Genomic DNA, 12266 nt, shown 5'->3' on the forward strand with positions numbered 1-12266 from the left:
TCAGGAAAATTTTGGTTTTTGATATAATTTATTATGCCTTTTAAAATTCTGTTTGATAAAAGCATTTGGTAAAGCATTATAAATACCTGTAAAGAAAATATAGTTTAAAATTCTGAGGGAAATATTATATAAGTTTCCTTTTCTACATTTTCACAAAAATCCACACAGGCACTAAGAAAGACTGACAAAAATATTTTATGTCTGAACAGTATGTTCCAGGTTGGAAACATTCAAACATGACTTTATTTAAACATTAAAGCTTCTCTTGATTGAACCTTTGGCTACAATCCAATGGTTGGTTGGGGTTTTAACCAGGAAAAGATACTGTCAGAATAATGAAAAAGAAAGCTTCATACAATTAGCACTAGGTTAGGAATGGGGATAGGATGACTTTTCATTTTTTACTGTTTATTGGCCTCTCTGGGCCTTAGCTTTATTTTTTTAGTTGAAAATTGATCTAACAGCTCTCTGGTACTTTTCAGCTTTATTTAATACTTTTTGTTGTGCAGAAATTTTCAAAATTCTATCTAACACTATGTATCAAACATGTGATACTTCCAAGGACAGAGTGATACTGCAATTCTTTCAGGAGAACATCCTAGATGCATCATGGGTATTGCTCTGGAAATACCCTCATTCTGCACAAATTCAAATGGTAGAATTGGGGGTGAAAGTTTGTCTTACCAAACACACTTTAAAGCAAGTGACAGACTCTAGGGTTCTTTTCCTGATCTAGTTCAATGTAGTTCTCTTCCTGGTCCAGTGCATGTGTGGCCTTATGAAGTTCAGACTTCATGGAAGAATTGCAAACAGCAAACTCAGTGGGAGAATGCCAGTATTGTAGGCAACTGGAACCTTTGTGAGTATATAGGAAGTGGGAAGTGAGGGGATTGGCAGTTAATGAATTAGTATAAATGAGCATCTGGGTAAGGTGAGATTAAACACATAAGTCAAATAGGATTTCAGAGCTACTTTCAGGGGTCTCAAATACCATTTTTTTTTTTTTGGCCTATAAATTAGATCATGACAGATTCTTATAATTATTGATTATCATACAGAAAGAAGTTGGGGATATTTCTTTCCTAATGCATTTACACTTTGTACATGTTCATTAGTGCAGGAAAGGGTAAAATCAAATGCCTATTGAATGCTGACCTGTAAGGTGCCCGTGATAAGCAGCACGGAACAGGGTATCATGGGGGCATGTGTTCAAGTCTAGCTGGGAAGCTGCTACTCAGCTCCAGCCAACTGTTGCGATGAGGGAAGATGGGTCTGAGAATTAGGTTTTATGTGAAATCTCGTATTTTCAATAATCACTCACATATTTAAAACATTTAACAGGCCAAACAAAATCTAGCCTTTGGGCTGCCAGCTTGTGTCCTCTGAGTTGAAGCTTGGAAACAGTTTGGTGAGAATTTGGATACTATCATCTATAAGACTGGAGAAGGGCCTTTAGTGTCAAGGAATAAACACTCAGTTTCAAAGATCCAGAAAAATCTGCTCTAATGAACATAATTTAAAAAACAAATGAAACCTCCCACTGGCTCTCCTTATTATGAATATTTTCCTGTTATTGGTTTTCCGTGTTATGAGTGGTTTCCTATTATGACTATTAAAAATATTATGATTAGGAATTTGCCAAGTCCCGAGTATAAGTTTGTTCTAAGAAAGTGGTATCAGTAGCTCTCTCAGTATTTAGTTTGTGGCTGAGAAAGGAGAAGGTAATGAGGAAGAGAGGAAGGCCAGAGCTCACAGCATGAGTCACAGTCACCTTTAGATCCATGGAGGCCTCTCCATGGCACACCAAGCCAAGCAAAGAAAAATGCTCTAAAACTGCTCAAACCAGAAAATGCAGGGTTTGAGGCCTGTTTCTGGATCTAAATAACCCAGCCTTTCCCCAGAATGATCTAATGGCCACTTCCTGAATGAGCAGTACTTTGGAGTAGAAAAACCCAGGGTGTGAGTCTGATTGTGAACTCCTTCATTAGAGACTTTCCAAACCCTTCTTTGGCATCAAAATTTGAATCACCACATGGCAAAGACAGAGGACAAGCTGTTAAGAATAGTTTTCCTTCCTCTCATTTTTTGCAGATTACTTTTTCAAATTAACTGTTGCCCAGGTGATGCCTTTTCTTTTCAGACAGGAAATGGGAGGCTTGAGGAGGCATTCTCATGTGGTATGAGGACCACGTGTGAACCGTGGCTCCAGAAAGAACAAAACATTTGACTTGTGCAGGCAGGGAAGATGTGTTTTGAAAGAGCTGTAATCAATTCAGGAAGTTGGATTTGCTGCTTGAGCTCATAGCTTTCAACTATCCAGGTTGGGGAGAAAAAGAAAAAGTACCTCAAAGGATATTACAAGCAGAAGAATCAATGACAAAACAACCACTTCAGACACAGGCAATATCTAACGGGAAGGAAAAAGCATGACTATTTCCAACTTAGGACCACCACTCATTTTAATTTTCCTTCCTCAGAATGTCCACCAGAGCTTGCAGCAGCCGATCATCCCTGTGCTTATAAGGTTTCGTGTTATAGAAAACATCAACGTAGTCATTATACAGACTATCCTCAGAGTCTTTAAGCTGGGAAGGTTTGTTCAGCCTTTCCAGGGCTTCATAGAAATTTTCATAAGGGATGTTGAGCTTTGCACTTGGAGACTTCTTTGGTGATTGCTTTGGGGGTGAGTTTTTGCTGAAAGCACTTTGTAGGAGTTGTAGCATGGCCTCAGAAGGGGCTCCCTCTGCCAGCTCATCCCTTCTGCCCCCCACACCGCTGCTGCTGGGGCTTTTGGTTGCCAGAGGGTTCTCATTCAGGTTCTCTTGTGTGGGCTGCTCCTGAAACACAGAAAGCCACCGGCAAAGGGGAGAAGGCTCATTATTTAGGAGCAGGCAAGCCAGCTGCAGCACACGCCCACTGCCTGCCCCTCGAGAGGCAGTCTGGGGAGCAGAGAGAGCACAAGGCTTGGAATCACACTATCTCGGAGTTCAATCCTCATTTTCTCATTTACTGAGGCACCTTTGGCACCTTTTTAAACTCCGTGAACTTCTCCTGTAAGATGGCAATAAGAATCCCTCCATTTCTGGTGGTTTTGAAGACTGAACCAGATGATGTATGTAAGCGCTCATACCTATCGGTCTCCTTCACTTGTCAGCCTGCTGTAGTAGAATTCATGTTAGGGAATTTAACAATATTGAATTCATTAATTTTAATGTCTGAATTCTGGATGAAAAAATAAATTTTAAAAGATAGTAGGGGGCTCCCCTGGTGGCACAGTGGCCACTGGGCCTGCACGTACAGAACCTGTGCTCTGCAACGGGAGAGGCCACAGCAGTGAGAGGCCCGCGTACCGCAAAGAAAAAAAAAAAAAAAAAAAGGGTTGGGAGGAAAGAGAGTAGGAGTAAACTGTTTATTTTCCACAGGAAATTGTTTCATTCATTTATTCTTTTATCCGAAAGTTAGAAATTAAAATTAATGAATTCAAAATTATTCAGTTCCCTAACATGAATTTTCTCCATTTATAACAATATCAAATTTTAAAGAGAGCTGTCTTTTTGTATGATCACGTATAGCTAACATTTGTATTGTACCTAGTTTGTAAGCATTTTTCACGTTGTCTCATTTAACTTATAATCCTTGTAACCTAGAAAGGATAGACCTCAATATATCCATTTTACAGAAAGAAGACCAAGGCTCAACTGATCAAATCATGCAGGCTTCTCTTTACTAATTCCTTAACTGACACTTCTTGGCAACTCCAAGAGGAGCTATAGAATCACAGTTTCTCTCAGAAAATTGCCAAGGAAAGCTAAAGTCAGTCAGTTACATTCCTAGGTCTCAGCCTACTGAGGCTGCTGGCTTCTCCCTTATCAGATGGTGGGCAGAAAACACATTTTCTTTATCTCTGTATCCCCCAGGCCTCTAGCACAGTGCCTCAGATGTAGTAGGTAGGTTATCAGAATTCCCAGAATGTCCTTTCCTGAATAGGTCTGGCTCTGTGACAGGTGTTTTGGAAGGTACAAAGACATTATTTATTCAAGAAATTTATAAACTAGCTGTGAGAAGGCCTCAGCTCATATTATGGCCCCATTTACATTCTGCAGAATAGCTTTCCTCTGGGACTCCACCTTGGAGGCCTCCTCTTCCCAATTCTGGAGGCAGGTGGACCTTGTGGGTATTTCTTCCTCCAAGATTCCTTAAGGGGTATTAACGGGACCATTTGGCTGTTAAAATACTGAAATGCTTCCACAACGTTGACAAAGAGCCGCTTCTCTGATTTCTCCAGTTCCCCCCTTCCCCGCCCACCACCCCAATCTCTTCCCAGGCCCCTTCTGACAACTCAGAGGCTGAAAGTGCAGCTCCTGACAGCAAGAGGCCTCTAGAAAGCTATTCCCACATGACAGCACAGTTGGCGCCTCTGTACGAGTTATTACCTACTTTATTATCAGCTCCTTCCCAAAACATGGGTGGGAGGAAAGGGAGTGGGAGTGGTAAACTGCTTCTTTTCCATAGGATGAAACCCTACTCTCTTTTTTTTTTTTTTTGCGGTACGCGGGCCTCTCACTGCTGTGGCCTCTCCCGTTGCGGAGCACAGACTCCGGACGCGCAGGCTCAGCGGCCACGGCTCACGGGCCCAGCCGCTCCGCGGCATGTGGGATCTTCCACGGACCGGGGCACGAACCCGTATCCCCTGCATTGGCAGGCAGACTCTCAACCACTGCGCCACCAGGGAAGCCCTGCCAACCCATGTTTGATTCACTTCCTGCCTAAAAGTTAGGGGTAGCTTCACCCACTACATTGTCTACTACAGTTCACAAAAGAACATGCCAGTAAGAACAGAGCCACACAGACCTCCCCCGAATCCACCATCTTCTCCACCCCTCTTCGGTCATTCTGAACGGTGTTGTAGGACGTGTACACTCGGGGCTGTTTCATGTGTTCTGGTTGAGAAGAGGTCCCATGCAGAATTAGCTTCCAGTTCACGATTCTTCCTTCATTTTGCATTCTTCCAGACTAATGAGTAAGCATACATAATTTTAGTGTATGTTCTGAGCAATATAAACTCCTTCAAAATAGCTAAATTTTATAGTTTAATTTTAAAATTCTGTGCATTTCATGTGTAGAGCTCTGGGTACAAAGACAAAAATCACTGGCCTCACTCTTCCTATGAAAATAGATAGTTGACAGGTTCAAAGATTTAAAAACTGATCAGTTGCCTTCAATTAAAAAAGGAGAACTCTCTACGTGAACCTTCTTTTCTATACTGGGTGTGTCCTTGAAAAGTTGACTGTATCTTATATAATGAGAATTATATTTATCAATTATCAACTTGTAGAAACATTCCAGTGGGAAAAAAAAAAGTCTGCAGAGTAATATAAATAGCCCTCAGCATTAAGCAGTCCTTAAGAGCTGTATATTTATGGGAAGAGTAATAATTTTCACAGGCTCAACAATTATGTTAAAAATAATGCTGACATCTAAAATATCTTTTAAAAAAATCTAAAATATTTTTTTAAAAAATCTAAAATATCTTTAAAAAAATCTAAAATTGTAGAGTCAGATTTTGCAGACTTGGTATAAAATAGTCCCATCTTGGTAAACAGATTTTCTTAGTTTCCTTATGGTGAAACTGAATTAAAGAATGGAGGCCAAGGTCAGGAACAGGACCATAAACTAAGAATGTTTTCTTGTTCTCCCTATGAGAGCAGAAATTTTTACAACTTCCATTGCTAAATCACAATTTTAGCAGTCTTTAGGTGAAAGCTATTCTCAGAGAAAAAAAAGTAACAATGACTGTAGAATTTTTATTAACTTAATTAACATCTCCAGGAATTTAAAATCATTTATTTTTAAAAAGTTATCTAGACATTGATTCTGGTGCTACTGGTACTTATAACACTGCTATCTCAGAATAACTTGGACCTGAAAAACCATTCATTTATATGCTCACCTATAGAAAATGCTGGAGAAATGATATAAAAATAAATAATTCAAATGTATTTGGCTTTTTGCTCATACACTTTATTTTCGGGACTGTGTGTTACAATTATAGAAGAAAATCAGTGTTAGCAAACAGAAAGAAAACTGAGAAATGCTTTTGTTTCATAACTGAAACAAAACCAAAAAAGTCATATTAAATAAGATATGTTATCTAACAAGGAAGCTACTTTTAAATAGCCACTGCAGTAAATATTGGTAAGAGTTCTGTCATATGACCCCAGCAGAGTGTCATAGCAAAGTTGGTGTAGCATTTAACTATGGTTGTAAATACAGCTGATTCTGGTGGCTGAGTAGGTCATGTGGCTGGCTGTGTTCTGACATGGGTATACTTGGATTTGCCCCACAGTCTGTCACATTGTGTATCAAAATATCTTTTCTTCCTTCTTATATGGCTGGTGCCTAATTTTTTAAAATTTATTTTCTATATAGCCAAGTGGGGAGAACTTGAAACACTAAACTTTCTCCTTACCTCTATAAGGAGTGATCAAATTTCCTTTGGGCCCTTTCTTATGCACTGACTTTAAAAGAGCTTCAGAGTGTCTAAAAGTGAGCTTGTGGTTCTGTATCCTTTCATTCATACTTACAATGTCTGTAATTCCCAAAGTCCAAGTGCCTATGGGATTCTCTCCCCATGTGTGAACAGACATGAAGTCCCAATTCTTAAAGCCATTAGGAGATGTATCCCGCTCTCTTTCAGCCAACAGTACGGTGCTGGTTCCTGTTTTCATGCAAGCATCACAAATTAACAAGTATCCTAACAAATCTGATAGTAGGACACACTTTAGCATTTGACAACTGAAAATGGAAGCTGGGAAAAACTAGCTTTCTTAATTTTCCCTTTGAGTATAATACTAGGATGGAGACATTCTCAGGAAATAAAGAAGTTTTTATTCACAGTACTTAGTGTATTGCCTGACATATAATAAGTTGTCAATAAATATTGTAGAAAAATAAATAATGGATGAATATATTGAGTAAGGTTTATCTGAATAAGGAGAACTCAGAGAACTATGTTTATGAACTACATTAAAGAAGAGCATCAAAGACCTAACATACATATTAATGGAACTATCATTTTGAAATTAAGAGGAAGTTTTGAAAATTTAATAGGTGCCTGAGTCTATAATGTAGCATAGACATAATAAAATAAAGCCATATATAATTTAATCTCTTGTCATATAAAACTACTAGTAAGAATAGTTTACTAGTAAGAGTAGTTACTCTAAATTTTCAAATCCAAGTTCTCTATAGATCAATAAATAATATTTTTTAAGAGAAAGTGTCAAATGAACTATAGGGCCATTAATGAAAAAGCATTCTGCCAATATTTCAGGCCAATTCCAAGGTATTAAGGAAGCATAATTCCAGAATTAACAGAACTTACTCCAAACCTCTAGGAAGTTCATATCCTGGAAGGGCATTATAGAGATAGTTCATCTTTCTCATACATCACTTATGGGAATTAAATTTAGTCAGTTGAATCCTACTAAAACATGAAAAAGGATTAGGACAGCTTCTCCTGGTTGGATCGTGGTTTATGTTTCACAAGCTCTTTACCATCTATGATCTTGTCTGACTTAGTAACCTTTCAGGAAAGGACAAATTGCCCATATATCATATCATATGCCTTAATCATATAATTGTGGAAAATTTGTTAGTCTCCTCAACTCTCTTTCATGGATCAGAATTCTCAGTTTTTCCACTTAATTCCTTGGATGAGACTAATATATCTGTCAGCTTAATTATTAGAGTAATTTTCACTAATGTGTTACCTGAGAGAAATGAATGATAGATCAGTGACCTGGGATAATGAGCACAGTTTGAAAATGCATAACTCAGAAGGGTTTATTAATTGGTATTATTTGGATAGGCCTCATTCTTTGCTTATCTAAGGATCAGTTTGAATGAGCAGAGCAGAGTTCTGATGCAAAAAAAAACCAAACAAACATATTTTTTAAGACCTGAAAGTGTCTATGGGAAGACGTAGGTCTATATATAAACAAAAATCAATCATTGATTTGAAATCATTTAATTTATACTGAAAAATTTAAACACATAATTTAGAAGAAATTGAATTTTGTTTTGTTTTGTTTTTTTGAAATTTACCAGCAGCAGAAGTGAGGGTGACATGAAGGTCTCCTCTGCGGGAATATTCAATTGTTGCTTCAAATTGCACATGTTCCAGTGACTTGATAGCATTTTCTTGTCCTTCACAAGCTCTTGTTGGAATTTCTATGATAACTTCTCCATTAGCTTTCAGGGCTCTAAATACATTAAAGAATCATCACTGAACAAAGTGTATCTCTTCTTCCTTGCATTTTATGGAAATATGTACACAACACTCTTAAGGAGATACTCAGCTAGGCTTGTTGTCTCTCTCTATTACGAGTAGAAACCAATTCAGGATTAGGTATAAACTAATTTTAATGCACAAGAAAATGATAAGGTTTTTCTGGAAATAGAAAAAGACAATTCTACAATTTATATGGAACCACAAAACACTATAAATAGCCAAATCAACCCCAAGAAAGAAGATCAAAGCTGGAGGAATCACACTTCCTAATTTCAAAATATAATACAAAGCTACAGCAATCAAAACAGTATGGTACTGAAGAAAAAAAGCACTAATTTGAAAAGATACATGCACCCCAGTGTTCATAGCACCATTATTTATAATTGCCAAGATATGGAAGCAGCTTAAGTGTCTATCAACAGATAAATGGATAAAGACGATGTGATACACACACACACATACAAAGGAATACTAACCAGCCATAAAAAAAAAAATGAAATTTTGCCATTTGCAACAACATGGCTGGACTTGGTGAGCACTATGCTAAGTGAAATAAGCCAGAGAAAGACAAATACTGTATGATATCACTTATATGTGGAATCTAAAATACACAGCAAACTAGTAAATATAACAAAAAAGAAACAGACTCACAGATATAGAGAACAAACTAGTGGTTACCAGTGTGGAGAGGGAAGTGGAGGGGCAATACAGGGGTAGGGGATTGAGAGGTATAAACTCTTAGGTATAAAATAAGCTATAAGGTATATTGTACAACACAGGGAATATAACCAATATTTTATAATAATTATAAATGGAGTATAAACTTTAAAAATTGTAAATCACTATATTTTACATCTGCAACTTATATAATATTGTACATCAACTATACTTCAAAAGAAAAAAAGTATAGTACTGGCATAAAGACAGAAATACAAGCCAATAGAACAGAATAGAGATCCCAGAAATAAACCCACCCATTAGACCTGAAACTGTAAAACTCCTAGAAGAAAACATAGGGAAAAAGCTTCATGACATTGGTCTTTGCAGTGATTTAATGGATATGACATTAAAAGCACAGGCAGCACACACACAAAAAATAAACGAGTAGGACTACATCAAACTAAAAAGCCTCTGCACAGCAAAGGAAACAATCAAACTGAAATGGCAACCTGCAGAATGGTAGACAATATCTGATAAAGGGTTAATCTCTAAAATATATAAGAACTCCTACAACTCAATAGCAAAAAAACCAACAACCTGATTCAAAAATGAACTAAGGACCTAAATCAACATTTCTCCAAAGAGGACATACAAATGACCAACAGGTATGTGAAAAAAAAATGTTTACCATCATTAATCATCAGGGAAATGCAAATCAAAACCCACATCAAAACACCTGTCAAGGGGCTTCCCTGGTGGCGCAGTGGTTGAGATTCCGCCTGCCGATGCAGGGGACATGGGTTCCATGCCCCGGTCTGGGAAGATCCCACATGCCGCGGAGCGGCTGGGCCCGTGAGCCACGGCCGCTAAGCCTGCGCGTCCGGAGCCTGTGCTCCGCAACGGGAGAGGCCACAACAGTGAGAGGCCCCCGCGTACCGCAAAAAAAAAAAACACCTGTCAAGAGTCAGATGACTATTACTAAAAAAAAGAAAAAAGACAAGTGTTGATGAGCATGTGGAGAAATTGGAGCCCTTGCACAATTGGTGGGAGTGCAAAATGGTACAGCCACTATGGAAAACAGTATGAAGTTTCCTAAAAAAAAAATAAAACTGCCGTATGATCCAGCAGTCTCACTTCTGGATATTTATCACAAGGATTGAAACCAGGATCTCAAAGAGATATTAGCACTCCCATGTTCATTGCAGTATTAGTCACAGTAGCCAAGATGTGGAAACAACCTAGATATTCATCAACAGATGAATGGTGCTGAGTGAATAAACCAGTCACAGGTAGATAAATATTGCATGATTCTACTTATATGAGGTATCTAAAATACTCATAGAATCAAAGAGTGGAATGTTGGTTGCCTGAGGCTTGTAGGGGGAATGGAGAGTTCCTAACCACTGGGCATAAAGTTTAAGCAAGATAAATAAGTTCTAGAGATCAGTTGTACATTGTACCTATAGTTAACAATTATGTATTGTACACTTAAAATTTAAGAGGGTAGATCTCATGTTAAGACTTCTTAACACAATAAAATAAAAAGGGAAAAAAGGAAAAAAAATGTTAAGGAAGACACAGATACTTAAATACAATGCTATTTGCCATGGCATTGAATTCAAGCAGATTTGCCTTATAGCCATCAAAAAGTGGTCCAATACTGAAATATACCCTCTTAAGAAATGATTTTCTCTCCCTAATGCAGGCCCTCCAAGCCTCCCACCCTTGGGTATTTTGTGTGAGTGGGTCTTCAGTATAATTGCAGTTGCCTTGATACGAGATTCTGCTTCCGTAGCTAGATGTAGTGGGAGAGGTGTAGTCTAATTGAAAGCCATATGATAAAAGATCCTTCACGGAAGGAAAGTCACGAATCACAAAGCACTGTGGCATGAAGCGAGGTTCTTTTGGAAGTAGGTTTGGGGTAACACTGGTTGGCAAGTACTGCATTTCATCATTTCTAAGATGCATTAAAAAAAACTTTAACATCTTTGAATTTGGAATGAATATTAAAGAACTGATGGTTGGTAATAGTTTAATTGGCAATGATTTTTCTTAGTGATATATAGAACAATTGTGCACATTAACTTAGTGCTATCTGGTTGGTAGGCTATGAGAGGAAAATACAAATATGTTAACATGATTTGCAAATCTTTGATCTCTGTGATTCCTCATGGACACACAGGGAACACTGACAAATGCCATCTCCATCTACTTCAGAAGGGTAGGTGAGAAAAATTAAGCAGAGTGACAAATGTCATACTCAAATAGTGCCATGGGCACACATTTGTTTAAAATTCCTGGAGACACTTACCTGGGCTCAAAGTCATTGTCCTTTACAACACATTCCTTCTTCTCAGGCACACTGCTCCAGGTCCTGGGATCAGCTAAATCCACCAGAGCTTTGGCATTTAACAACCCGAATCCAAATCGACTATTCACCATCAAGCCTGCTCCATTCTTTTTCCATCCAGGGTTATTGGCCAGTGGGTCATACTCAGAGGTCCAGACAACCAAGTGCTGCATATCTCGCCAGGTGAGATTTGGACTGGAGAGGAAGTGACCCAAAGAATCTTTAAGGGACAAAAAGAAGTTTCCTTGCAAAAGCAAGTGCTAAAAACAATCATCTCCATTCAGAGATGATGAGGTATCTTTTGCAACTGTGCTTATGTAAATTTTGTGTGTATCACTATTGTTATGTCTTTCATTCATAATTTAAAATACAGTCTTGAAAACTTCTCCTCATACCGCATAAGTTACGATCTTAGCATGAGTAAAATTGGTTTTCAGCATTGTAGAAAAGTAGAACTTGGCCCCTGATTCCTATGTACTTACATTTAACTGGAACAAAAATTTAAAATGACAGCACTTCCTTTGTGCCTTCCAATCTTCTGCTGTTCATTAACAGCCTTAGTATTTTCAGCATTATGAACCCACAGTTGAGCTTTTGACTTCCTTCTTAGGAAGACTCAGATTTAGACATAGGCTGGCTACCTACTCTTAAATAAATAAATAAATAAATAAATATATATATATATATATATATATATATTTTTTTTTTTTGGCGGTACGCGGGCCTCTCACTGTCGTGGCCTCTCCCGTTGCGGATCACAGGCTCCGGACGCGCAGGCTCAGCGGCCATGGCTCACGGGCCCAGCCGCTCCGCGGCATGTGGGATCTTCCCGGACCGGGGCACGAACCCGCGTCCCCTGCATCGGCAGGCGGACTCTCAACCACTGCACCACCAGGGAAGCCCAACTCTTAAATATTTTTTACCTCTTTTCTTTATATAGCAAAAGTGTCAAGAAGCTCTTAG

The 12266-nt window shown here is 38.4% G+C and overlaps 1 protein-coding gene across 1 annotated transcript in view; it reads right to left on the reverse strand.

The window, feature by feature from the left end:
- Window positions 1–1562: 1562 nt before the first annotated feature.
- PCSK1 (proprotein convertase subtilisin/kexin type 1) overlaps window positions 1563–12266 on the reverse strand; it is a 40984-nt gene continuing 30280 nt past the window's right edge. The window contains exons 10-14 of the mRNA XM_022592435.3: window positions 11265–11498; window positions 8107–8264; window positions 6585–6718; window positions 4852–5013; window positions 1563–2837 (exon numbers count right to left, since the gene is read on the reverse strand). Coding sequence (XP_022448143.1) covers window positions 2460–2837; window positions 4852–5013; window positions 6585–6718; window positions 8107–8264; window positions 11265–11498 — 1066 coding nt within the window. The 3' untranslated portion in view covers window positions 1563–2459. The remainder of the gene's footprint in view (window positions 2838–4851; window positions 5014–6584; window positions 6719–8106; window positions 8265–11264; window positions 11499–12266) is intronic.

The sequence above is a fragment of the Delphinapterus leucas genome, chromosome 3 (assembly GCF_059928025.1).
Source record: "Delphinapterus leucas isolate spDelLeu-1000000601 "Yukka" chromosome 3, BTC_Dleu_Yukka2, whole genome shotgun sequence".
Lineage (NCBI taxonomy): Eukaryota > Metazoa > Chordata > Mammalia > Artiodactyla > Monodontidae > Delphinapterus > Delphinapterus leucas.